This window comes from Trichechus manatus, unplaced genomic scaffold (genome assembly GCF_000243295.1).
Source record: "Trichechus manatus latirostris isolate Lorelei unplaced genomic scaffold, TriManLat1.0 scaffold00121, whole genome shotgun sequence".
NCBI lineage: Eukaryota > Metazoa > Chordata > Mammalia > Sirenia > Trichechidae > Trichechus > Trichechus manatus.
Genome location: NW_004444057.1, coordinates 5,815,212 through 5,840,593, shown reverse-complemented (window position 1 = coordinate 5,840,593; position 25,382 = coordinate 5,815,212). Strand labels below are relative to the sequence as shown.

Below are 25,382 nucleotides of genomic sequence, written 5' to 3'. Positions count from 1 at the left end.
ACTGTGTAAACCAGATGAAGGGAGTGCTCAGTTTCTAGAAATTGCAGGATCTACAGATGGAAGTGGAAGTGTAAACTCGGTTTGATTCTCTTCGTTGTTATTAGGGAAGTGCAAAGACATGTCCTCCTCAGAAAAGAACAGGACCATTCATTCCTCTGTATCCATGCTAAATGCTTCACAGTAGCCACCTCATACCTGGGGAAAGTGGTACCCGGTTCTTGGGCAAATAGGGAGGATAAAGGGAAAGCTCCAAGAAGGGGCACCTGTAATGGCCCACCTGTCTCCTCAGAGCATCATATTTGCCCTCACGGCAAAAGCAAAGACAATTATCTCTTCTGTGTTGTATTGACGTTGTGTTTTAAAGTAATATTCTCTGAACTCTTCACCTTCCAGTAACGCCTAATTTCTTTAGGTTTCCTGTGTGCCTGGTGTGTGTGTGTAGTCTACAGCAATGTTCTCCTGGCAAGTTCTGGCCTACCCTCCCCAGACCAGGGTCATACCCTCTAGTGGCAGAATTCATCAGACCCACCTTTGTCTCTTTCCTGGGCCTTGCCTATAGTCTAATACTAATGAGAGATACACCTGAGTGGGCACCAACTAGGTGAGGCACTTTATATACCCTTGTGGGGCTGATTGCACAATTACTCTGAAAGGAAGTCACTTTCTCCTTCTTCACAGATGGGCAAATTGACAGGTAGAGAAGTTAAGTAACTTATCTCAGATTGAATCCTAGTAACCAGTGGCAAAAACCAGTATTCGAAGCCATGTGCCTGATTCCTAAGCTCATGTTTTTTTCTGCTTTTCCTCTCTGCCTCTCAAAGCACATCACTCTGTGTTGCTCTCCATGTTAGTTTCAACATTCTGATAAAGGTTTGTTGGCTTGAACAAAAATACCAAAAGCAATAGAGTACCGTGAAAATATTCGAGACTGCTGTGGCTCTACCACAATAATTGCAGCTAACAGTGTTTGCTGTGTGCCAAGCTCTGTGCTAGGCACCTTATACGTGACTTCATTTAATCCTGCAGTATTACAGAAAGCCCTACGGGGCAGTTCTTCTGCTTTGTCACATGGGGTCACTATGAGTCAGAAATCAGCTCGATGGCACACAACAACAACAATCATGAGACAGGCACCATTTTATCACAGTTTTACAGACGACAAGAATGAAGCACAGAGGTTAGATGCCTTGCTTCCCGGAGACAATTGATAAATGGAAAACCCAGGATTCAAACACAAGGTGTCTTAACTCCAAGGCTCACATGTTGAATCACTGCACCAAACAGCCTTCCTCCACTTTGTTTGTGAAAAAGAGAATTGTAATACTTTTTACCGGTGAAGCTAGTGACTTCTGGCTTCTACCCTAGTCAAGCTGACTTCTCACCTCAGTTGATGACACCTATTTTGCTCCTGTTGCGCTCTTACTAGAACGTCCCAGTAGGGATTATACTTCAGTAGTCCCTAGGCTCTATGGCTATGTCCAGATGGTAAGATTTTATGGTGACTTGCTGGCATAAAGATAAACCCAGTTGCCATCAATTTGATTCTGGCTCATGGCGACCACATGTGTGTCAGAGTAGAACCGTGCTCCATAGGGTCTTCAGCAGCTGACTTTTCACAAGTAGATTACCAAGACTTTCTTCCAAAGCACCTTTAGGTGGATTTGACCCTCCACCTTTTGGTTAACAGCAGAGCTCGTTAACTGTTACTACCCAGAGACTCCCGCATGGTCTGTGCATTTGTTGTTAGTTGCCATTGAATCAGCTTCAACTCATGGTGACCCCACCTACAACTGAATGAAACATTGACCAGTCGTGCACCACCATCTTCACGATTGTTGGTATGCTCAAGTCCATTGTTGTGGCCACTGTGTATTTTGAGTGCCTTCCAACCTAGGGGACTCATCTTCTAGCACTGTATTGGACAATATTCTATTGTGATCCATAGGGTTTTCATTGGTAATTTTCAGCAGTAGATCTCCAGGCCTTTCTTCCTATTCTGTCTTAGTTTGGAACTCAACTGAAACCTGTCCACCATGGGTGGCCCCACTGGTATTTGAAATACCAGTGGTGTAGCTCCCAGCATCATGTAACACGCAAGCCATCACAGTACGACAAACTGACAGATGGTGGTGGGCTATGCATAGGGCCTGTAATTTTGTGTGTGGGGAGGGGGAAGGGTATGCTTCTGTTTGCATTAGCCGAGAAGTCCGGACATAATAATATGACTGGAGATCCAAATATCTGGATAAAAATATTATTTTCTGACCCTAGAATAATTTACGAGAAAGATCCTCAGTAGGAATCAAATTGCTTTTATTTGTTTATTTAAAGTGTGCACTTCTCTTTTGCCTCTGTTTAAAAAAGAGTATTTGTACTTCTTCAGAATGCATGAAAGTCCTGCATTTACCGAGTCATGTAACATGCTTTCTGACAGTGCCTTGGTTCAGGAGCTCTCGGTAAGTTCCAGTGGAGCCAGGAAGAAGCTGCCTCCATCCTGCCCAGCCTTCTTGGCAGGTGTCTCCTAAGCCATTCTCCTCCTTCTCAGAGCTGTGATCCCCACACTGACGTCTACAGGGACACTTAGGAATCTCCTCCGATTCCATCCCTTAGTTATCCTTCCTTTTACTGCTTTGCTATTCTACACCCAGTTTCAAATTAAATAGAAATGCAGATGGGCACATGAACATCTAGGTTTCCCAAAATACACATTTTTCAGGAGTGCTTCTCTCTTGAAGTGTGTGGACAGAGCCAGCATATTATCTTCCCATTATCACCCTGTTTGAATGTCTGACAGATGCCTGTCAGTAAAACAAGGTGATAATGGGCAAAAAATGTCCCTACACTTAAGGAGCACAAAAAGAAAGACCCAGGATTCCTGTCAGTCTTAGAGACACATGTCAGCCATTGTTAAAGAGGACTTAAAAATGCCTCTGTGGGGAATACCTAGAATGGCCTGCAGGTTGTCACCCTTATTAGTGAGAAGAAGTAAAAGGAAATGTTTTTCATGCACGTACAGATTTTACCCATAGTGTGGAGTCTTGCACTAGTGAAAGCTGGCCCATCATATTAATGTGTCTTCACTGCAGCACTTGAGCAGCGTGTGGCCATGCCAGATGGCACCAGCAGGCTTCATTGGGCAGGAATGGCTTCCCTGTGGATCGCAGACAAAGCCCAAGCTGATGCAGGCATAACCTCAACTCGGCCGGTCAGCCTGCAGATGTGTTAGTTCTGTTGAGCACTTCCACAGTCTCAAGGCACCTTCAGACATACTTAATAAATAACATGAAGGCAGCCATCTACAACAGCAAATGACACCAAGTGATCTGTGCAGCAATAAGCAAAAGAAGGGATGTTTTGAAATTGTTCTCATTTTTCCTAAGGGATCAGTAAATATCTATGAAGAGTGTTGGGCCTAAGGAAAGAACATATCAACCACATTAACTGTAAGGACAAGACTCTTAGATACCAGAGCAGGCCGAGGGAGATGGTACCTGGCCTTCCTATTGAGAGTATTCCTTGATGGCAGAGACCAGGCCCCTCACTTGTTTTATGTAAGTCACAATCCAGTTCTCTACACTCGAGAAGAAGGGTTTGTTAGAGGAGGTAGTTTCTTTATATATGTATATATTTCTTGTTAAACAAGTGCCTTTAAGAATAAACAACAGAAATAATGCATTTGTTACTATAAGATGTAACTAAGGCCAATTTCTTATTCTAAAAATTGGCAATCAAAGGAATTAAGCATTGATCTTGCCTTTTCTGTACGAACTGTATTCTAGGATAACCAATCTCACTGGTTGATGAAGGAAAGTTCTTTTTTACATAAGAATTCTAGCTTCTAAATGTGGAAGAGAAGTGAAGAGTTAGAAATAATTGATTCAGACAATGACCATTAGTGGATTAAACCATTAGACCGCTGGAAACATTGATGGGCAACTTCACAGTGGAGGGATCAGACTGCCTCCACTGGAATGTACTAAAAGTGGGACAGCCACCCAGTACATGCCTCCTGATGTGATGCAGTGAGAAGTACCCAGCACTACCAAGGAATTATTGCCTGAGAGTTGAACCTGAATTTAATCAAGCCTATTCATAAGTTTCTGGAAAATACAGGGAATACAGGGACAAGTTACATGACACTACAGAAAACAGACGAATCAAGAATGTGGGATATTAGGACAGGGCTTGTACAAGTTTTTCAATAAGACAATGACACGAGGGAGAAAAGGGAGGGGACTATGCAAGAGTAAGAGGGACTTCGAAGACATAACATCCAAATGTGCCATGTACACCTTGTTTGGATCATTGAAACAAACCAACTATAAAACTTTTTTTTTTGAGACAATGGGGGATGATACCAAGCAGTTAAGTTTGTAGGTGTGATAATAGCTTTGTGGTTATGTAAGAAAATGTCTATGTTTTTAGAAATTCACAATGAAGTATGTAGGGGTCAAATGACATGACTTCTGAGATTTGCTTAAAATTTTTAATAAAAAACAAGACAGTAAGGAAGAAAGAAAGGTGAAACCACTGTGATGAAATTTTGATTGTTAAATTAGAATGATGAGGTATGTGGGTGTACTATAGTATTCTGACTACTTTTATTTGTTTGAAATTTTTTATAATAAAATTTTTAAGAAAAAGAGTAACAGCTCTCTCTCAGGGATGGTGATGGTGGTCCACTGCCTATAGGTAAGGAGAGCTGTGACTAGAAAAAGTCATTATCTGATGACTCAAAAATTGTACGTGTGTGTGTTTTCCCTTAATTTTTGGAAGAGCTCCTCTATTTTTTTTTTTTTTTTTTAAACTAGTTCTGTTAGATTTTGGGGGTAGTCACTAGAAACCATTTCATTGACTTGCATGAGGCAACTGGAAGAGAATTTTGGAAAGAAATCATCTTCGGTGTTAAAGTTAATGCTGATCTTAGCTGGAATAACTTGCTTTCTTCAGCATCTGCAGTGGCTGGTCTCCAGGGACTTATCTGGCTGCATGTGTTTTTCACATTTATTAGTGAAATTGGAGATTCAAGAATAAAACGCAATCCTCAGGAACACTGTGTTAATTTGTGACACACTAGAGATTTTGTAGCCCATAAACCAAATGAATGAGCTCCGTGGGGTCATAACTGTTATTTTCACCCTGGAAGGCAGTAAAGACCCATGGTATTTATTAAGCACTTAGAAAGTGGAAAATGAATAGTGAGTGCTATGAAAATACAAAAATACACTTACACTATTGCTATTAATAGTGTAATTTTTTTTTTTCGTCTTTTGGAGGGAAAACTACCATTAGATGAAAATTTAAAAGTAAGGATAGACCTCTGTATAATATTTGGCTGTTTTATCTTAGATAAGAATTTAATTATGTCGGTATAAAGTTGTTTTTGTTTCTGTGAAACAGGCTGATTCAGGTTAAGGAACCTCACCCATACTTATTGGCAGGACTGAATATACAAAGAAATGAACAAACCAGATATTTGACTCAGGACCTTCCTTCTGTGTGACTGAGAGGTTTAAGGGGTTCTGGGAGGAAGACGGCCCCTGTGTTAGGTGACTCTGGGGCATTTCTCACAGTCTATAAACACTCAGCTCCCCTGGAGTTAAGGAAAGTGCAGGCAGGTACTCTTCAGAAAAAGTCTGGAGGAAGCCACACTCTGCCAGGTGGAGCCTGTGAAAAGAGGCTGCTCTGGACCAGAATGTAGCAGGATGATTCAGCAGTTAAGGTCAAGATATGTGGTACGCAGGCACCGTGGGCAGGCAGGTTCCAGCCAACAGAGCAAATGCAGGAAAGGGGTATGGTGCTCCAACTAGAAAACAATTCTGCCTCAGAGGTTCCTTTGAAGAGGTTAGTAAGTGCATTGCATTGAGGTAAGTATTCAGTATCATAACCAAGAAAGAGGCCTCATCTTCCACCGATTTCATGGCCCTTAAGAATCCAGGATGTAAAAACTGTGAAGAGATTAAGTGATAAAATGATCTAAGGTAACTTGGTAATTGGCTATGTGTTACTTTATTCTTGTTCTTGTCTATATCTTTATTATTTAAAAGACTGGACCCATGTTAGGAACCAATAAAAAAGAATCTATGATTTGTGTGTGTGTGTGAGTACATGTGTCATGGAGGGAAAGCAAGGTGGTGTCCAAGGACCAAGAGTAATTCCAGAGAATGCTTCTGTGATTTGTACTTAGGCTTATACAAGACAATCCAAGCAGATATAGCAGTTCTGCACCCACCAGATGTTTGCTTGGAAAGATGAGAGAGTAAAGAGGAGGATTGCAGAGGGCTGGGCTAGGCGAGGGGGCCTAGAGATGGGATCTGGAAAGGGCCACTTCTGCACCGCCCTGGCCCCCGGCTGTTGTGAGAGGACACTGTTGCACTACAGTCTTAAGCACTAGCCTTTACCACACACCCTCTGTGTGCCAGGCACCTACACTGCCTCAGGTCCTCAGCGTCAGGGAGGAAACCAAGACTTAGCCTCAAGTAACTCACTCTCATTAGAAAGCGGCTGGGTGGCAGGAGATTCAAAGCCAGGACTCCCACATCTGAAACCAGAGCTCTCTCCTCTCTCCGCCAAAGGCTCCCACAGGGTCTCATATCAAAGGCCAAATATATACAAGGGCAATGCAGAAACGTCTAGAGATTCTGATAGATTTGTGGTCCACACAAGTGGTATTTTGAGGACTCATATGGGAAGCATATGATAGAGTTGTCTGTACTGCCAAGAACAGGGCTGAAAAGCAAAATCCAAAGAGTTCTAGTCTTTGCTCTGCACTCGCCTTAATAGTTTATCCTTGGCAAGCTGAGTCACTTTGGTTATCCTTGTGTGTAAATGGAGGGTAAAGCAGCCAAATGTCTCCTGGGGCCTCTTGGCCTGAAATCACTGCAGGGAAATGCACAGGGAGACCCAGGGGGCTCCTGAGCCTGGTGGAGTGCAGAGCTTGGACACTGCCCTGTGACAGGACAGGACTGCAACTTCCCAGCGGTCTGGGTGAGACAGGGAAGAGAAAGCCCCAAGGAGCCCTGGCTTAAGCCAGCAACTGGCTTTATTCTAGGTTGAGGGAGGCTCGGGTTAAGAGTTACTACATCTGTGTAGCTAATCCTAGGTTGTTTGTGCAAAGAAAGGTGAAGTACAACTTGGAAATGAATCACAAATCAACTTCATTAATGCTAAGCGTTCCCTTGGATACTGATGGAAAATGTGTATGAAACTAACAACAAATGAGGAACTTCCGGTTCTTAGAGAGTGTTTAGCTCTCATCTGTAGCTGAAATGCTCTTCTTCTGTATTATTAGATATCCCGGCCAGCATGCTGTCTCCATACCTTTCCTTATGCATTCTGGACAGGTAGCTGTTTGATAAGGAGCCCAGGTAGTGTAACAGTTAAGCGCTCAGCTGCTAACCAAAAGGTTGGCAGTTCAAATCCACCCAGCAGCTCTGTGGGAGAAAGATGTGATGATCTACTCCCATAAAGATTACAGCCAAGAAAGCCCTATGAGGCAGTTCTGCTCAGTCACATGAGGTTGTTATGAGTCAGAATCAACTCAGTGGCACCCAGCAACAGCAGCAGCTGTTTGATTGGCACTGGGCATGCTCAATATCATTTGAAGTATACACTTTTATTTTTTATCTCTTTTTAAATGAGGTATTTGTCCCACGAATGCCTCATTTATTCTAGTTTTCCTGATCCCCTCTGTTTTTTTAACTTGATGTTTAAACTTTTTTAATATGCGCCAGTGTTCCTGAGCCCCAAGAACTCTGGATGAGCGTCTGGGCACAGTTCAGCAAAGCTCATCTGTGCAGCCCTGCTCCCCCCACGCTCAGGCAAACTGTGTGCAGGAGCCAGTTGTTATTTACACGTGTAGTTCAGCTGACACTGTGTCTTTGAACACACAACGTTGTTGCAGGATTTTAAATTGCCATTTTCATCTATATAATTAAAATTAAATTAAAAAAATGGATAGCTTCCAAAATCTGAATTAATTTCAAGAGTACTTCTTGAGGAGAGAAATTATATATATATACACATACACACAAAAATTATGTATAAAATCATTGTTAATTGGTTTGCCTTCAGCAAAACTGGAGGATTTTACTTTACTGAAGAGAAAATACACCCATTACCCATTGCCATCCAATTGATTCTGACTCATAGAAACCCTGTAGGACAGAGTAGAAATACCCCATAGGGTTTTCAAGGCTGGGTCACCATGAGTCGGAACCAACTCAACGGCAGTGCGTTTTAGTCTTTACAGAAGCAGACTGCCAGATTTTTCTCCCGTGGAGCAGCTGGTAGTTTCCAACCGTCAACCCTTCGGTTAGCAGCTGAGCACTTAACCATTGCACCACCAGGGCTCCTTAAGGGAAAATAATGTTAAATGAATATATATATATATATATTGGTCTGATACTTCCTATGGCCAAGAATCAGAATCGATTAACACGATGGTAAGTGATAAAAATAACTTTAAAATAGTGCGCTTGGAATGTGTTACTGAAACTATCTCGGGATCCAACTTGCCTTATTCTGTTCTGTTTCTTCCCCTCCTTGGTTCAGCATTGGTGTTTACACATTCCTCAAAAAAATGCCATTACCCCCAAATCAAAATCTTCTTCATCCTTAGAAACCAACATTTCAACTGCTTCACCTGCTTACTCTGCTCTGTAAGTGTGACAGTGAACCCAGAGCAGAGAATAATGAGACAACAAAAAGAGAAGTGTTTTTTTGTTTGTTTTTTAATTCGTTGGGCCAGCCAGTGTTTTACTGTGCAGACTCATCAAGCGCCTGATGGACATGTTTATAGAGACTTGGATGGTCACTTTATTTGGAATGACAAACTCTGCTCTACATAATGAGGTCAGTGAAGCATCCAGAAAAGAAATGTATAATTTGGTAGCATGGGTCTGTAAGCACAGCCCTGCTGCGGCTATTTAAGTTTAATGAAGCAGCTACTTTGCCGATACACATTCTTAGTGAATAGCCTCCTTGGCGTGTTTTTGAAAACTTAAATGTTGCTGGTAATCATGTCCCAGCAATCTCCTTGGAGAGCCTTTGTGTCCTGTTCTCAGAAGAAATATGCAGCTTTTACATGTTAATGGTTTTGAAATTAGTCATTGGCTCCATTTTCATTGGAAAGGAAGGTCAGTGTGATTTCCTGCCTCCTTTCATTTTCTCTGAACATCCAGGATACTCTAAGTTAGTTCAGCAGCCATGCAGTGCACTGTCTGGTTATAACATGCCTAAAAAGCCAGGGAAACGTTCCATCAAAGAGCGTTCCTATTCTCAGAGGCCATTCTTAGAATTCAAAGTCTAAAACTCTAACTCAGAGGGGAAAGTTCCTCGGCAGGCCATTATTGCTGTTCTTTCCCATTTCAGTAACTCACTTGTATTGCCCATGCCTTGGTCTCGTTACAAGAGGCTGTGTCTCTGAGTATGCAGCCTCTCGCAGGAGGCTGTGGGACATTTTAGAGATCCTTTTTGAAGCAGATTCACTCCTATAAAACTAAGGCCAGGATTCTGAACCCTGGACCAATGTTAATGATGCAGAACTCCAGGGGAGACATCTAGCCATTCCACAGTTATGTGGTTTCATTCCCCCAAATTTAGACCATCAGCTGGTTCCGCCTGAATCAGCAAGGGCATGACTGGTATGGAAAACAGTCAGATCCTCACAGCTCTGCAGCCCTGGAGAGGGTTCGGGGAATACTCCAGACTGCTTGGTGGCCTGCACTTTTCCTTGGGAAATGTTAAGTTGGAGTTGAGATGGCTCAGCCCTGCACCCTCAGAAGTTCTTAGTAGGACCTAGTAAGTTCTCCAGAAAAAAAAAAAAATAGAATGAATGAAAGAATGAATAAATGAATTTGCTTGTTTGATTTGTGTGATCAAATCTGGTTGTGGAGGTGACACAGGATCCTCCCAGGACATACTGGGATCTGAGGAGCCTGCTTCTTAAAGTCTCTGGAATTGGGCATTAGGACTGAATTGGGAGGTCCAGCCTTGCTCCAGACTGCCCTCCAAGCTTGGGCCTGCTCAGACCACTGCCCAGGCAGCTCACATGACCAGGTTCATGCCAGCTAGGGCACAACACACTCCTTTGTTCTTGTGAGTAATTTCTATGCCCAAACAGACATGCCAAAATAACAGATTTCTCCCCCAACAGCTTCTAGTCCTCCATCTAAGAGATTAAAGTTGACTTGGCACTGAAAATACAGTTCTGATACAAATAGGCCTAAAAAGGGACTTGGGAGGGGCCTGTGCTTTATTTTCTAAGGAGCCCTGGTGGTGCAGCAATTAAAACACTCAGCTGCTAACCAAAAGGTTGGTGATTCAAACCCACCAGCCACCCTGTGGGAGAGAGATATGGCAGTCCACTTCAGTAAAGATTTATAGCCTTGGAAACCCTTTGGGGCAGTTCTACTCTGTCCTGTAGGGTCACTATGAGCCAGAAATATACTCGATAGCAATGGGTTTTGTGCTTTATTTTCTAGTATATTTAGGGCATGCTCCATTAGCTAAGTAATGGTAACTGCTGTTAACAAATAGCATCAAGTATACTTGTAACAAGTATCAAGGTACTCTGATAAGTATCTCAAACATAACGGTGTTTTTCATTATATATCTTTACTAAATATTTTCATGGAAGACTGAAACCTGTCTTCAGGGATCTGAAGGAGACGGGGCTAGGGAGAATGAGAAGTTGGTGTGCAAGAAAGAGGCTCTTTGTGCTTCCCAGCCAAGAGGGATGCAGTAGTGCAGTGTCAGAGGTCAAGTTCAAATGTAATACAAAAGTGCAGCCTGTTATTGGCTGACTAGCCAAAGGGGAGGACGATTTTAGAAGCATTTCTAGACAGAAATGGGATGGTGCACAGGCTACAGAAAGATCAGAAATTAAAAATAATGTAATAATAAAATGCTGCCTGATCTGTGTATGGCACGTTCCAATTCACAAAGCACATTCACATGTATTATCTCATTTTAGGCCTCACAACCAACCAGATGAGGTAACTCAGGAACTATGAGCGCCATAATTTCAAATATGCAGGAAGTACAAGTCTGAGAGGCTAGGTGATTTATCCTGGTCGGTGGTGAGCCAGGACACAAGCTTGGGTGTACCGCCTCTCAGAACAGAGCTTTTGCCTGCAACCCCATGATGGTTAGAGAGATTCGGGAAGGGGCTGCAGAGGTGGGCAGGGCTTGTGTTCCTGCCCTTCCCCCATGGTCTGTGGATGTGTCCTCATGATGCCAGCCATGTTCCCATGGAAATCATTTACAATGACACCCTGTTCCAGAAACAGCAACGCTTAGCTACAGCATGGTTGGTCTCCCGCTTTGTAAAACCTGCACTCTGTCCTTTGCAGGGGTCATAGCTTTACAGACAAACTCTTCATTTTAACAATTCTCTAATCAGGCTTTCATTTATTTAGCCCCTCCCTCCATTTTCGCCATCTCCCTCTGGGCCACCTACTCCCACTCTTCCCACCTTGTGCATCTGAATTTGGCCAGCACCAAATCATTTATTCTCAGCCTGTGAAGGAAATTGTACAAGGTGTCAAGCCTGGCCAACAAAGGACCTATCTTACCAGTGCAACTTGAAATTTCAAGTTTATACAAACACCACTCTTCCTCAGCATTATGGTTTTGTCTAGAGAAAGCCGAGATCTCAGAGTCTTGGGTGCATTAGGAAGCTACTTTCCCACAAAAGCAGGACACTGGTATTGATAAACAGTTGAATGGTACTTGAAATTTTGCAGAAAAATCAGTGGAAGACCAGTGCTAGGCTGCAAACCGACAGCTCAGCTCTTTCTAGCATCCACAGCAACAGCCTCCTGTTTTCCCAGGTGGCTCAGAATGAGACAAGGAAATGCAGTGGGCCATTTGTCACTGCCCCAGGTGCAACATATGCATGCCAACTGGTGCATAAGCCTGCTAGACCCGCTTCTGCCACCTCAATGTAGGCCTCTGGGTTTCCTTTCCACTGAGATCACGGAGACCGTTCTCCCTTCCCTCCTTCTCTACCTGCGCAGGTGATTTAGATCTATTCTTGTGAATTTGGGACCAATTTAGCCATCCCCACCATAATCCAAAGTGCTCATGCTGTGTGTAACCCCTTCCACCCCACTTGCAATTCAAGGCATGGTCTTTTAGGATTGTTGGGATCCTGATATTAGCTGCTGGACTTGTCAGGTTTGTCTGCTGACAGTATTTCTTACTCTGGTGTGCAGTGTTCAGTGGACATGCTGGTACATTCTTCAGTGAATATTGGACTAGAATATCATTTTAAGCAGATCTTAAATTGAGTGGGAATCCCTGGTTGGTGCAAATGGTTAAGTGGTCATCTCCTAACCAAAAGGTTAGTGGTTCAGATCCACCCAGAGGCACCTCAGAAGAAAGGCCTGGCCATCTACTTACAAAAGATCAGAGCCTTGAAAATTCTGTGGAGCACATTCCTACTCTGAAGCACCTGAGGTCACTGTGAGTCGGAGTCTACTGGTGGGCCACTGGTTTGTTTGTCTGTTTTTTAAGTTGGATGAGGTCTGAGAAGATCTCGAGTGAAGAGTTCTGCAGAGATGGCACAAGAGAAAGAGCCAGGGTTTCTGAGGGACCGAATTGCTGGGCTGAGGTCTGTGGGGATCATGGCCTCGGAACATCTAGCTCAATTGGCATAACATAGTTTATAGAGAAAATATTCTGCATTCTACCTTGGTGAGTAGCGTCTGGGATCTTAAAAGCCTGTGAGCGTCCATCTAAGATTCTCCACTGGTCTCACCCCTTCGGGAGCAAGGGAGAATCAAGAAAACTAAAGATACAAGGAAAAGATTAATCTAGAGGACTAATGGACCACATCTACCACGGCCTTCACCAGACTGAGTTCAGTACAACTAGATGGTGCCTAGCTACCACCACTGACTGCTCTGACAGGGATCACAATAGAGGATCCCGGACAGAGCTGGAGAAAAATACAGAACAAAATTCTAACTCACAAAAAAAGACCAGACTTACTGGCCTGACAGAAACTGGAAAAACCCCGCAGGTATGGCCCCCGGACACCCTTTTAGCTCAGTAATGAAGTCACTCCTGAGGTTCACCCTTCAGCCAAAGATTAGACAGGCCCGTAAAACAAAACGAGACTAAAGGGGCACAACAGTCGAGGGACAAGGACTAGAAGGCAGGAGGGGACAGGAGAGCTGGTCATAGGGCACCCAAGGTCAAGAAGGGAGAGTGTTGACATGTTGTGGGGTTGTTAACCATTGTCATAAAACAATATGTGTACTAACTGTTTAATGAGAAACTAGTTTGTTCTGTAAACCTTCATCTAAAGTACAATAAAAATAAATAAATACAAAGAAACATCCAGGGCTTGCTTGTAGAAGAAGGAAAGGTAGAGCCACCTTTTACTCCTCTATGCCAAACTCTGCACTTGGCACCAGTTGTAAATGGAATAAAGTGATAATATCTCTTTTGCCTTTGAGAACAGAAGTGAAATGAATTATATCATCCAGAAATGAAATTACAGATATAAAATGAATTTAAGGGAAATGCTGCTTTTAGAATTTTTTAAGGGTATTTTATTGCTGATCTGTAGATCATTCATTTACAACTACTTCCTTTAATGAGGACTTAACCTAGGTTACAGGTGAATTGGGGGTGTGATGTGCCTGACCCCCCAGACCGATTTATATACTCCCTGTACACCCTCCTAGTTCCATCTAGTGTAGGGAAGGAGCATTTGGCCCTCTGAGTTGGAGTTATGCAAAACTCGAAAATAGACTCTCAGAGTACACCCAGACATCATCATTCCATGTGGCAAGAAGGTCACTGTGTCTGCTTTTCCTGCCAGCACACCCCTGGCTCTTAATCTATGGCTGCCTTGTGAAGCAAGAGCACTGTGCCAGTAAGTTACACTCTGTGACTGTGAGGCATTATGAGAATTTAAAATCATGCCAGTGGGGTTTTGTAAGGGCAGACCAGAGGAGGGGGTTAGACACAGTTTTAGTAGAGATTGGTCTTTTTAACATCCTTTTGTTCTGTCGCCTGAGAGCTACCATAATGCAGTTAAAAATAAATAAATAAAATAAAAAAGAGCTATCTGGCCCCAGCTACAACTCAACTCCACCCTGCCAACCCTGCCAAAAAATAAAAAGGCATCCACCCAAAACGTTGACTATATTATCCAAGTAGTGGGATTATGATTTTATTGTTTTCTTTGTGCTTTTCTGTATTTTCTATAATATGCATTTCTGGCTTTTTTTAAAAAAAAAAATACACAACAAATCTATTTTAAAAACAAAACTCTACTAGCTCACTGTCTAATTGTGTTCCTCGAATGCTCAGTACTTTCGGGTTAAGAATCTCACCAGGGTTGTGACAGTAGCATGGAAGGGGCAGCCCTGGCCCCCTCGCGAGGCCTTAGGCAAGGGCTCGTGTCTGCAGTGGGGACTGCTTCACAGGGCAGACCACAGACCTGAGAGTACTCATGGCAGCCAAGGAATACAGGGGAAGAAAGGGTGCTGGAGCAAGGCCAGCCAGACACCTCAGCAGCAAGGAGGGGATTACACTCACATCCAGTTGTCCCGGACAGTCAAGCCTGCTTGACATACAATTATTGGGACAGAAAGTGTCAACTCAAGTTCATCCAGAAACACTGGTGTCTCACCCTGAGAACGCCTAGTCCATGCACATTGTCTGCCATGTGCTGGGAGTTGGGAAGGTCCTGTTTTCCAGACCTCTAGGGATCAAGTAAAACATAATAAGTAGCGACAAATATGTGGGGGAAAACAACCCTTTGAGGAATTCCAAAAGTTCTGTTGGGGTTGAGGGGGGAGACAGACAATATTTTGATTTTTTTAAGACTTGGGTCCTTGAATCACCAGGACTAGTTATTCTTTTTTTATGAAACTACTTTAAAATTATAAACTGTTTCAAGGTACAAGACATACATGTACCCATTCCCCTATTTTCTGATCTCTCTTAGATGGAAATCCTGTATGAATGTGGAAGCCATTAGCAGAGTAATTGCTGTATGTTACCATGACAACCAGCCGCTGCAGTCACCTGCCCGAAGTCCTGCCAGACTGCACCAGCTCGGCTGTGCCCGTGGTGAAGACCGTGGAGGATTGTGGCAGCCTAGTGAATGGGCAGCCACAGTATGTCATGCAAGTTTCGGCCAAAGACGGGCAGCTGCTGTCAACGGTAGTGCGGACTCTTGCCACCCAGAGGTAGTACCACAATTAAAATAAATGAATCTGTAATTGATCTGGAGAACTCTTTGTCAGGTGGAAACTGCTAAAGGGGATGTAATTAGTGCTTCAGGTCTTTGTGTCAGGCAAGAGGAGGTGCTGGGGAGAAAAAAGGAAAAAGAAGGGACTACACAGTTCTGTCATCGTTTCTATAGCAATGGGGTATAAAGCTAAAATTCATGTTGTCTAGTTTCCTGCTTAAAGTCATACTTGCAGAGAGCCAGGCAGGGAAGGATCCCACAAGACATGAGGTTGTTTGCTTTACATTTGTTATTTTGACATTGCTATGGTAATTACGCTCTTGTTGTCTCCAAGTGCCTACAAAGGGCTACCTTTGTTAGAACAGAATGAAGAAGCAACCTGAATTCAGGTGTTTAAGCCACAGTGATTTTGATCTGTGATCAGAAATTTTGAAGTGACATTCCTGGTCTGCATGCTGATCAGCCCCACCTGATGGGAAGCACCGTACCAGGCTGCTGCCTGGACAGTGCTGATGCTTCTTCTCTGGCACATCCTCACTTGGGGGCATCTTCTTTTGTTCCCTCCTTTACTCCCCTTGGACCTCCATCCGCGACCCCTCCTCCCCACCCTATGAAGTGCTGTTGGCCACAGTGCATCTTCCCTGAGTGATGAACCAAAACAAAGTAAAGGCTCTGAACAGCAGGGACAGGGCTGGGACTTTGTCCCCAGGGGTCTTCTCTTGTGCTGTTGTTGGCCAGCGGCAGATTGAGAGCCAAAACTCTTCTTGCTGCTGGGTTCTCCTTGACTTCTCCAGCCTTCTTTCAGAATGGGTAAGTGAGAATTTAACAATGTGAATGTAAAATGCATATCAACACTGGACTTGTCCCCTGGTGTATGACACTTCCAACCCTGAAACCTTAACAGTTGACCCCGGTCTGAGTGATTCGCTCCAACCCTCTGGTGCAGATGCAGGCCCACGGGTTTGTACCTGTACCTGCAGCAGATCTTCTGGTGGCACCACAGCATTTCTTGCTGCCCCCAGCCAGGGCTGGACAAGATGGTGGCCCTCAGACACGCAGTCACACGCCCATGCAGGGTATAGACATTGGCCATACGCCTTCTACTTTAAATCCGAGCAGCTATCATAAAGAAAAGAAATAGAAAAAAATTGTAATATGTATTTTTCCACCTCTCAAAGAACTTCTAAAAATCGTTTGGGACTCAGAACATGATGAGTTGGGTGAGCAGCACTGCGCATCTCAACTGAGACTGGGTGGTCATGTGCGTGAGTCACCTCACCATCCAGCAGCTCGTTTGTTAGGAAGAACAGCCTGCGTAGTCGAGGTGACTGAGACCCACCAGTGGCTGCAGGTTTGTTCCAGAAGGTTTCAGACTTTTATGTGCGCATGGCTCAGTATGAATGAAGGCAGCCAGGAGCAGTGAAGGGGAAGCGTAGACTGTAAACTTTCTTAACTTTCTTTTCCTGCCCCTAAGCATGAGTAGGTATTTTGGGCAAGTGTTGAAGGGGGCGGAGGATTCTTTCCTCTTTTAATCCCCATTTGCCTATACTCATTCCCAGGATCATTCACCAAAAGACCTTGGGGAAACAGCAGTGTTTCCATTTGAACCAAAGGTGATGTTGAAGAGAACGATGGAGATGGCCTGGCTCACTGTCATCCTTAGAGGGCAGGGCAGGGTGGGCAAAGAGGCTGGTCCTAGGGTTGGCACATACAATGATGACGTATTTTAAAATCTAATGCCAAGTGAAGAGCAGCACAAGAAGTGTAAGGAGTTATTGATCTCCCACAAGACACAGTATCCATTGAGAAGTGAGACTACTTCTTCAATTTAATCCCCCCATTGACCCCCAACTTATGTAATGTGGAGCCATGTGATTTTATTTTCCTGGGCCTGAGTTTTTCCATGAGTAAAAATAGCTAACATTAGCTGGGCGTTTACTATGTGTTAGTCCTAGAGGCACCTTGGAAGAAAGGCCTGGTGATCTACTTCTGAAAAACCAGCCATTGAAAACCCGATGGAGCACAGTTCTACTCTGACACACATAGGGTCACCATGAGTTGGAATCGAGTTGATGGCAACCAGTTGTAGTTCCTATTCTAAGCTTCCAGTGTGGATGATCTTTTCTAATATTCACAGTTACTGTATCAGGAAGGCATCATTCTTTGTTTCCATTTAAGAGATGAGGAATCTGAAGGACAGAGAGATAAAGTTACTTGCTCAAAGTTTTCCAGCTCGTAAGCAGCAGAGCTAAGGTCCAAGCCCAGACAACTGGACCTCAGAGCCTACACCCTGAACCACTACACTGTGATGCCTTCATGAAATATGCAGAGTGGTTTTCCCAAATTAAAGGCAGAAGTTGAGACTGAGCCCACCTTAGTAGGACATACTGACTGCTTGCTTTGTGTTTAGTTTCTTTGGCATCCCTGAGAGCACCCTAGGAAAGCACAGAAGACCCTGCTCTGACTTACTGCTGTTGTGTGTGGCAGCTTTGGTGTTTGCCAACAGTTAACATCTTTCCTCTTATTCTCCCATGCTGTTGGAAGGAGAAAGGAAACAAACCTCTGGGTATACAACAGTGTCCTGACCTAGCTGAAAAGACACACTTTGTCTGGAAACTACAATTGGTGTCATTTCAAAACACATCTTTTCTTAATGATGTGGGATTTTCTTTTTAATTTTTTGATTGTTAGTTTCCCTGAACTTCATCCATGCTCAAGGCAGAAATAACTTGTTGCCCATTTTCACTCACTTTTGGCTCTGGGCCACACTCAGCTACTTTGATATTGGCCACCTTCCATTTCTTTATGTTGGTGAAAGTAGAAGTGACGAGTGTTCCAGATGATCCAAGACCCCAGCACTGGCTGCCCCCTGCCCAGCGCAAGTGTAGATCTAAGGGATGTTAAAGCAGGTGTCTATTCTGAGAAGCTCCCACTGGGGAGGGTCCAAAGGACACGGAGCTTGAGGGCCATTCCAAGGGGGTAGTTTCCAGCCCAATGACTGGCAAGTGTCCCTCCTTTTCTTGCAGCCCCTTCAACGATCGACCGATGTGCAGGATCTGCCACGAAGGCAGCAGCCAAGAGGACTTGCTCTCTCCATGTGAATGTACGGGGACCTTGGGGACAATTCATCGGAGCTGTCTAGAGCACTGGCTGTCGTCCTCAAACACCAGCTACTGTGAACTCTGCCACTTCAGGTTTGCAGTCGAGCGCAAACCCAGGCCGTTAGTGGAGGTCAGTAAGTGGGGCACATCCTGAAAACTTAGCGCTAATGAGCAAATGATGTCTGCTTTTATGCCCAGATCACAAACCCAGTGCAGCTTTACTGAAGCATGGTAATAGCTCTGAGTTTGTGTGTGTGTGTGTGTGTGCACGCGCGCGGGAAAGAGAGAGACAGAAACAGAGCACTCGGGAGCCAGCAGTAGAACAGTGACCTCCGTAATGGTAGAGACAAGAGGGTGTAAGATACCAGTGCGAGGATAAAGGGGAAGTTTAGAGACATGTTTCCCTGTCCCTGTGAAGTGGAGGAAATAGATCAAACATTTTTCTCTTTGGACACCATCTGCCCAACTTGAAGTAACAGATAAATGGGCATTTGGCTTGCATATTCTGAGAGGTCTTCACAAAAAAATATAGCTGAATGGTATAATGGATGTAGACCTAGATTTTCTGGTTTTGAGTCCAGCTCTACTACTTTCAGATCTGTGACCTTGGGTAAGTTACTTCACCTGTTGGAATTATTAGGAGGATGAAATGAGCTAGTATTTATAAAGTACGTAAAAGAGTACCTGGCACATACGCAAGTGTTTGGTTAAAAAAAAAAAAAACTCTTCTGGGAAACTTTTGAGCTAATAACCTAGTATTGGAATTACTTTTCTTAAAAGGTAGTGCCGTCAACCCAGCCTTTAAAATAGCAGAACATTCTCTTTTATGTTTTAGGAGGCATATGATTCTTTAAACCCCGGTTCTGGTCTTATATTAGCTGGAGGAATTGGAAAATACAATTAGACTATTTCTGCACACCCCCATTCCCAACTTCTAGTAGTCAATTAAAAATTGAATATTGGCAACAATAAATATTCTGATATATTACAAGCAGAGCTAGCTGAAAGGGGCAAAGACATTGACTTGTAATCCAGACCCGCTCATAACTTTCCCCTTATTTCAGCAGCTAACCCATTATGAAACTCTGGAATTAAAACTAAAGCTAGAAACCTCTTTTGGAGACTTTCTATTTAAGCAGTGTATTAGCACCTAGACACTTGTTAAGGCTTTTCAGAGCTCTGTATATACAGCCTCTTGGTTTTGACCTTGAAAACTTAATCAAGACCTGTACTAGGGGCCTATTTTAGCTACTGACATATTTGCCAAAAGGCAAACAATTTATTTGACTTGGTCCAATAGACTGTGCTTTTCTTATGACTATGGATCAAGTGATCTCTTAATTTAGCCTTCTTGCTGTTTGACATCCATTTTCAGAAATCCGTATTTGTAGAGTACCCATTGGGGATTTGGCCCTATGCCAGATTCGTTGGGATTTAACATTTCAGACCCTCTCTGCAGAGGGGGAAATATAATAAATAAGATTAAATAATAAACAAAGGAGATGCAGATTTCTCAAGCCCAAAGGCAAAAGTAAAAAGAAGCCAATTTCTCTTTTCCAGAAGCTTTTCGGCGGCTCCCTGAGTTGATATTGCAGCCTCTCCAGGGAAGCTGGTTTCCCAGAGTAAGGACACCCTGCTTTCAAATGGCCTCCATCCAGAGGTCTACTTTATAAGTGTCTCCCCAGTAAAGAAGACCTTTACTTTTGTTTGGTAAAAATCTCAGTGTGTGTGTGAGTAAGGAGGGTGTATACGTCTGCTTTGTGTATGAGAGTACCATAGTTTTTCTCAAATAATGTGCGTGTGTTGAATCACGGGGTGAGCCCTTTCGGTCTCGGAGAGGGAAATGTACCCACACACAGAGGTTTCTTCAAAGTTGCCTATCTGAGCCACAGCAGACTCCAGGATCTTAGGCAGCTGTCATTAAACGAGGAAACAAAGCAAATGACCTTGAGAACGTGTGAGGTGCTCTGCAAGATTTAGGGCCTAGCCTACAAAAACTTCACCAAAACGGTCACCGGTGGTGAAATTTTCATTGCACAAATGGAATGTGATATTTTTCGGAGTTAACGATGATTGAACAAGTTGAAAGTGAAAGGCAAACCTTCTCAAGCTAGGGGAGGCTGGCCATTTGATCATCCCATGTGAAATAAACTTGCTGATTGACCACAAGCAATAAAAAGAAGTTGTCATTGGTTTCTCAGCTGGAGGACAAATGAGAACCAGATGCAAGCAGATTTTTAAACAAATGACATATTACTGATTGACTTTTCCCCACTTACCAAAGTTATTCATAGTGAGCATTGTTTCTCGTTATTTTTACCTTGAGATAAACGTGTCTTTTTCTTAGTAAATCAGTGAGACCTGCCTATTTCAGTTAAACATTATGAGTACTGTTACTTTATTTCTCATTTTTACTCTTTTAATTGCTTAAATCATTACTTTACCAATTGGATCTGCTTCTCATTAAAGCAAGAAAATTCCATAACATTTAATGTCAAAATCAACGTGACAGTAACAGCTCCTGTTGCTAGAGGAAGCTGTTGAAAGGTCATTTATAAATTTTATTTGTTAGCACCCAGACATTAAGATTGGTCAGAATTACTTGAACACCTCGCATGTCCACTCTTCAGTACACTTATTCCTTCACTCATTGTAACCCTTCATTCATCTCCTTTATACCACTATTCCTAAGATTCTTCCCCTTTACTTCCTTATCCACACTCTCTGAGACACCAGTTGTGTGTAATACACAGGCTACTACATAATCTCGGTTTCCCCGACAAGGGTAAGTTCCTGTTTATAATGGCGCACTCAGTAGGCTGGTTTTTATTAGTGCCTCCAAACTAGACATCACCTCCCGACTTTACCACTGACCATCTGCATGGCTTGGCTCAGTTTCTCTGAATGGCAACATCCAGCTAGGGGTTCTCCATGACATCTCTTGGTCTTTATAAGGCTAAAGTTCTTGTGCAAAAAAAAAAAAAAAAAAATACATTCTACACTTAAAATGGATAAATTGTATGGTACGTAATTTAGAAGTCAGTAAGTTGATTCTCTGTGTGTGTGTATACTTACTATTTACCTACCTACTTAGCTACCTTACTTACCTTACCTACCTACTTAGGTACCTTACCTACCTACCTGCATGGGCAGACTAAATCTTTTGGTCTCTTTTACTAAGTTCATTGCCAATTTTATACCCTAAATATTTTCTTGGTGAAGCTAGTTCCAACCAAAGAGAGTTATGTGGCAGTCATCTAGCTTATTCAGGTATGGGTTAATTTCCTCTATAGTCCAGTTAATACAAATCTCATAAGGTCTTTTCCATCATGCAAAGCTTGGAAGGAAAGCATTCAAACTATACACAGCAAAAGAGAAGACAAGAAATAACACGAATGCATTTCATACCTCCACAGCTAGCACTTCTCTCATAAAGGCTACATATTTCTTGTTGATGATGGAAGATATACCCTATGACTATTTGTAAGATGAATTATCTCCAAGAATAATGACCCAGTAGAATATAATAAATAGATAGTCTCTAACCATAAAAGGATTCACTGAATGACCAGCCTGAGTGGTTTTGTTCTCCTTCCTGCTCATTTTTAGTTTTCCTCATTTCTCTTGTAAGTTGAGCTCTGATACCATTCTTTTTTAAAACCAAAAAAATCAAACCCACTGCCATCAAGTCAATTCTGACTCATAGCAACCCTGTAGGACAGAGTAGAACTGCCCCACAGGGTTTCCGAAGCTCTGAATCTTTACGGAAGCAGACTGCCACATCTTCCTCCCACAGAAGAGCTGATAGGTTCAAACCACTAACCTTTCGGTTAACAACTGAGTGCTTTAACCACTGTGCCAGCAGAGCTCCTATTCCTTTTTAAACTGAGGGTCAAATAAATCAATAAAAACACTACAAATTGTTCTAAAATATGTGTGCAGTTATTCAAGCCTATTGTCATTATTGCATATCTGATGAACCATTTTGCCAAGGAAGCCCGTCATTTTTCTGGGTGCAAATAGCATGCTTGCAACATCAGTTTCTAATGGTGGGAATATTTGCCACTAGGATTTCCTAGAACATGTAACAGTGGCACCTTCCCTTGCCAGGGAAACTCGGGGAGTAATAGATCAGCTCAACAATCTTGTGATTAAAATAAAACAGCCAGGAAATGGTGGAAATCTGGAGGAAAGGTTTCATAGGATCTGATCTTCCTCAGATCAGGGAGACATGGTGATTTTTCACAGAGGGAGTGATTAGGTTTCCGTATTTCTGTTTCCTTTACACAGACCACAGACCCAGCTGATTGATAAGAATTGTAAGAACAATTTAAAAGTTGTTCCCTGTGAGTCAGAGGTTTAGCTAAATTGAAACAGTGTTTTTAGACATACCAGTTACTCAGAATAATGGAATGTAAAGCTAGGGAGATGACAATCAAGGATTTTTTCAAACTTTGTTATTGATGAATCTTGTTATTTTTTAAGTCACTGGAGGTAAATGGTTTTAAAGTGTGCCCTGGATTCAGTGTAATCTCTAGCTACACTGCAGGGAGCAGAGTTGAATAGCTGTGGAGCAACCGTTTTGTTCCTTTGTGTTTGCTTTTTAACAGATTCAAGACTTCACTTAAATCTTCCTGATATATATATGTAAGACTGGTGTGGCTAGACTTTTGCAGTGCGTTTTGTTTTGTTTTTAAATGTATTCACATAAGAAAAAACATGAGCTTTTTGTTTCAGAATATTCATTTCCATCAGCAAACCTTTGTAGTATTGGGGTAGTTAGGGACTTACACCATAGGGGATCTAACCAGATTCAAGGAGATTCACAGATGTGAGGACAACCATTCCATTTGTTGTAGAAAGATGAGAAAGCTCTGCTCTTCACTGTAAGCCACGAATGCAGCCCATTGAGTAAGGTGGCTAGACCATAATCACAGAATGTGCTAGGCAGTCAACATCCAGAAGCATAGCGAGGGAGGGGGAATAGTGGGGGCACTTGTCCCTGGGTGCAAGTCTAAGGGGGCTCCAGTCAACGCCGGCCAGTGAAAACTTAGAGATTGCCCCTGGCTGCTCATTACTCTCGCTACACCTCTGTAAAAGTCTGTTGCTTATGTACTCCATCAAAATTGAAAACCTAGAAGAAACAGACAAATTTTAGAAATACACTATCTACCTAAACTAATAGAGGTAGAAAATTTGAACAGACCCATAACAAAAGAATAAATTGAATATATCATTAAAAATAGAATTCCCGACTTCCAGGCAACATGGTGCTATAGTCAGAGGCACCACACCGTCCCTCTGCAGCAAAGATCCAAAAAACTAAGTCAGACAGAGTCACACATCAATCCTGAAACCCTAAGCATCAAATGAAAAGATAAGGAACTCAGCCAAGCACAGAATGGAATAAGAAACTGACCAAGAACTGAGAGCGAGGAGAGATAAATGCAGAGGTCCCGTATCAGCTAGTGCAGCAAGGATCTGCCATCTTGGACTCCTGTTGGAGATCAGTGAACAGGGGGTACGAGAAAGCAGCTTCACGAAGCTTCTAGCAGGAGACAGAACAACCAGTAACCAGCGATATACGCTTTCCCACCCCCCACCCTTCTTCACCCCCACTCAGCCTCCTCTGCTTCCTGCAGCCACAGTCTCTTGGCCAGGAAGCACTGGCTTCACCCCGGTATTGCTTGGATTCCACCTGCCCGCACTGGCTGGCTCCCTCAGTGCCATTTGTTGGCTGCTGCTGTTGCTTTTTCCCACTTCTTTAGATTTCTCCCTTACCTCTCACCACCTCCCCCTCCTTTCTCTCAAATACCTGGCTCCGTGCGCCATCTTTGCTTCTTCCTGAAAGGCTGCAAAACACCGCTCAACTGTGAAACTGCTTCCTGGCCCATGCTGCCAAGCCAGTGGGACCCCTGGGACTTTCTTTCTTTGTTTGCTCTGATTTGTTCTGTTTTGATATGTTTGTTTGTTTGTTTTCCTTTTGTTTTCTCGGCTTGGGAGCCCCTTCTAGCTGGCCAGTACTGCACAGCTTGGAAGTTACTCCCTTACTCTGCGCAGACGCACAGGGACATCCCTGGGGGCATTTCTTTTTTCTTGTTTTTTTTTTTTTTTTTTTTTTGGTTGTTGTTGTTTCTTTCGTTTTCTTCTCTCTCATTCCCTTTTTGCCTTTGTTCATTTCCAGTTTCTCATTTTGTCCATCTTTTTTCGTTTACTCTTTTTCTTTTTTTTTTCCATTTTTGTTTTTTGCAATTTCTCAGTCTCTCATCTCTCCCCTCCAATAGCAAGCTCCCCTAACACTCTTTTTTGTTTGTGTGTATGTTTTTGGCTCCTGTTCCTCTCTCTTCTCTCACATCTTTCCCATACCTATCTTAGCTCCACACATCACAATCTACCCCCTCCTTCCTGCCTACCTGAACCATGCGCTGAACATCACACTCCCAAGCAGCACAGGCATGGCCTACTGGAACCTGCCCTGCTCTGATTCCCAGTTGGCACTGTCAACCCTAGTACATGCCTCAAACAACCCATCCCAGCAACTCCCCTTCAGCTGGACCTGCCCTGCTGTACCATACCTGAGTGACTGACCCTGCCCATTGGAGAAGGAGGTGAAAAGTATCGTGCCCTGAGACGAGCAAACAACAAAGAACACACAGCCCGCCTGCTCAGACATTAACAAATAAAACAGAAAAGAAGTACGAAACAAATCTACACTGAATAAAGAAAGAAAATAACTACTGAATGTCCTGAAGACAGCGGACAATATCAAAACAGATTAAAAAAAACCAGGACAGGATGGTTCCACTAGGCATCCAAAATAAAATACCAGATGACATTCCAGTAGAAGAAAAATCACTAGAACTAACTGATGGATAATTCTGAATATTAGAAATTTGAATTCCATAAGAGTTGAAGCAAAAAGCAGACAAAAATGAGGAAAAAATAGACAAATTCATGGAAAATACAGACAAAAAAATGGAAGAATTCAAGAAAATAATACAGGAACAAAATGCTAATATAAATTCACAACTAGAAATCATACAAAAACAACAATTAGAAATCCAAAA

General features: G+C 43.0%; 1 protein-coding gene across 4 annotated transcripts in view; it reads left to right on the top strand.

Moving 5' to 3' along the window:
- The window catches only part of MARCHF3 (membrane associated ring-CH-type finger 3), a 164,676-nt gene that overhangs the window by 94,776 nt on the left and 44,518 nt on the right, over positions 1–25,382 (top strand). For all 4 annotated transcript variants that reach the window (XM_023738688.1, XM_004384293.1, XM_023738687.1 and 1 more), the window contains 2 exons: positions 14,969–15,212; positions 18,241–18,445. In XM_023738688.1, the coding sequence (XP_023594456.1) occupies positions 15,025–15,212; positions 18,241–18,445 (393 nt within the window). In that variant the 5' untranslated portion in view covers positions 14,969–15,024. The remainder of the gene's footprint in view (positions 1–14,968; positions 15,213–18,240; positions 18,446–25,382) is intronic.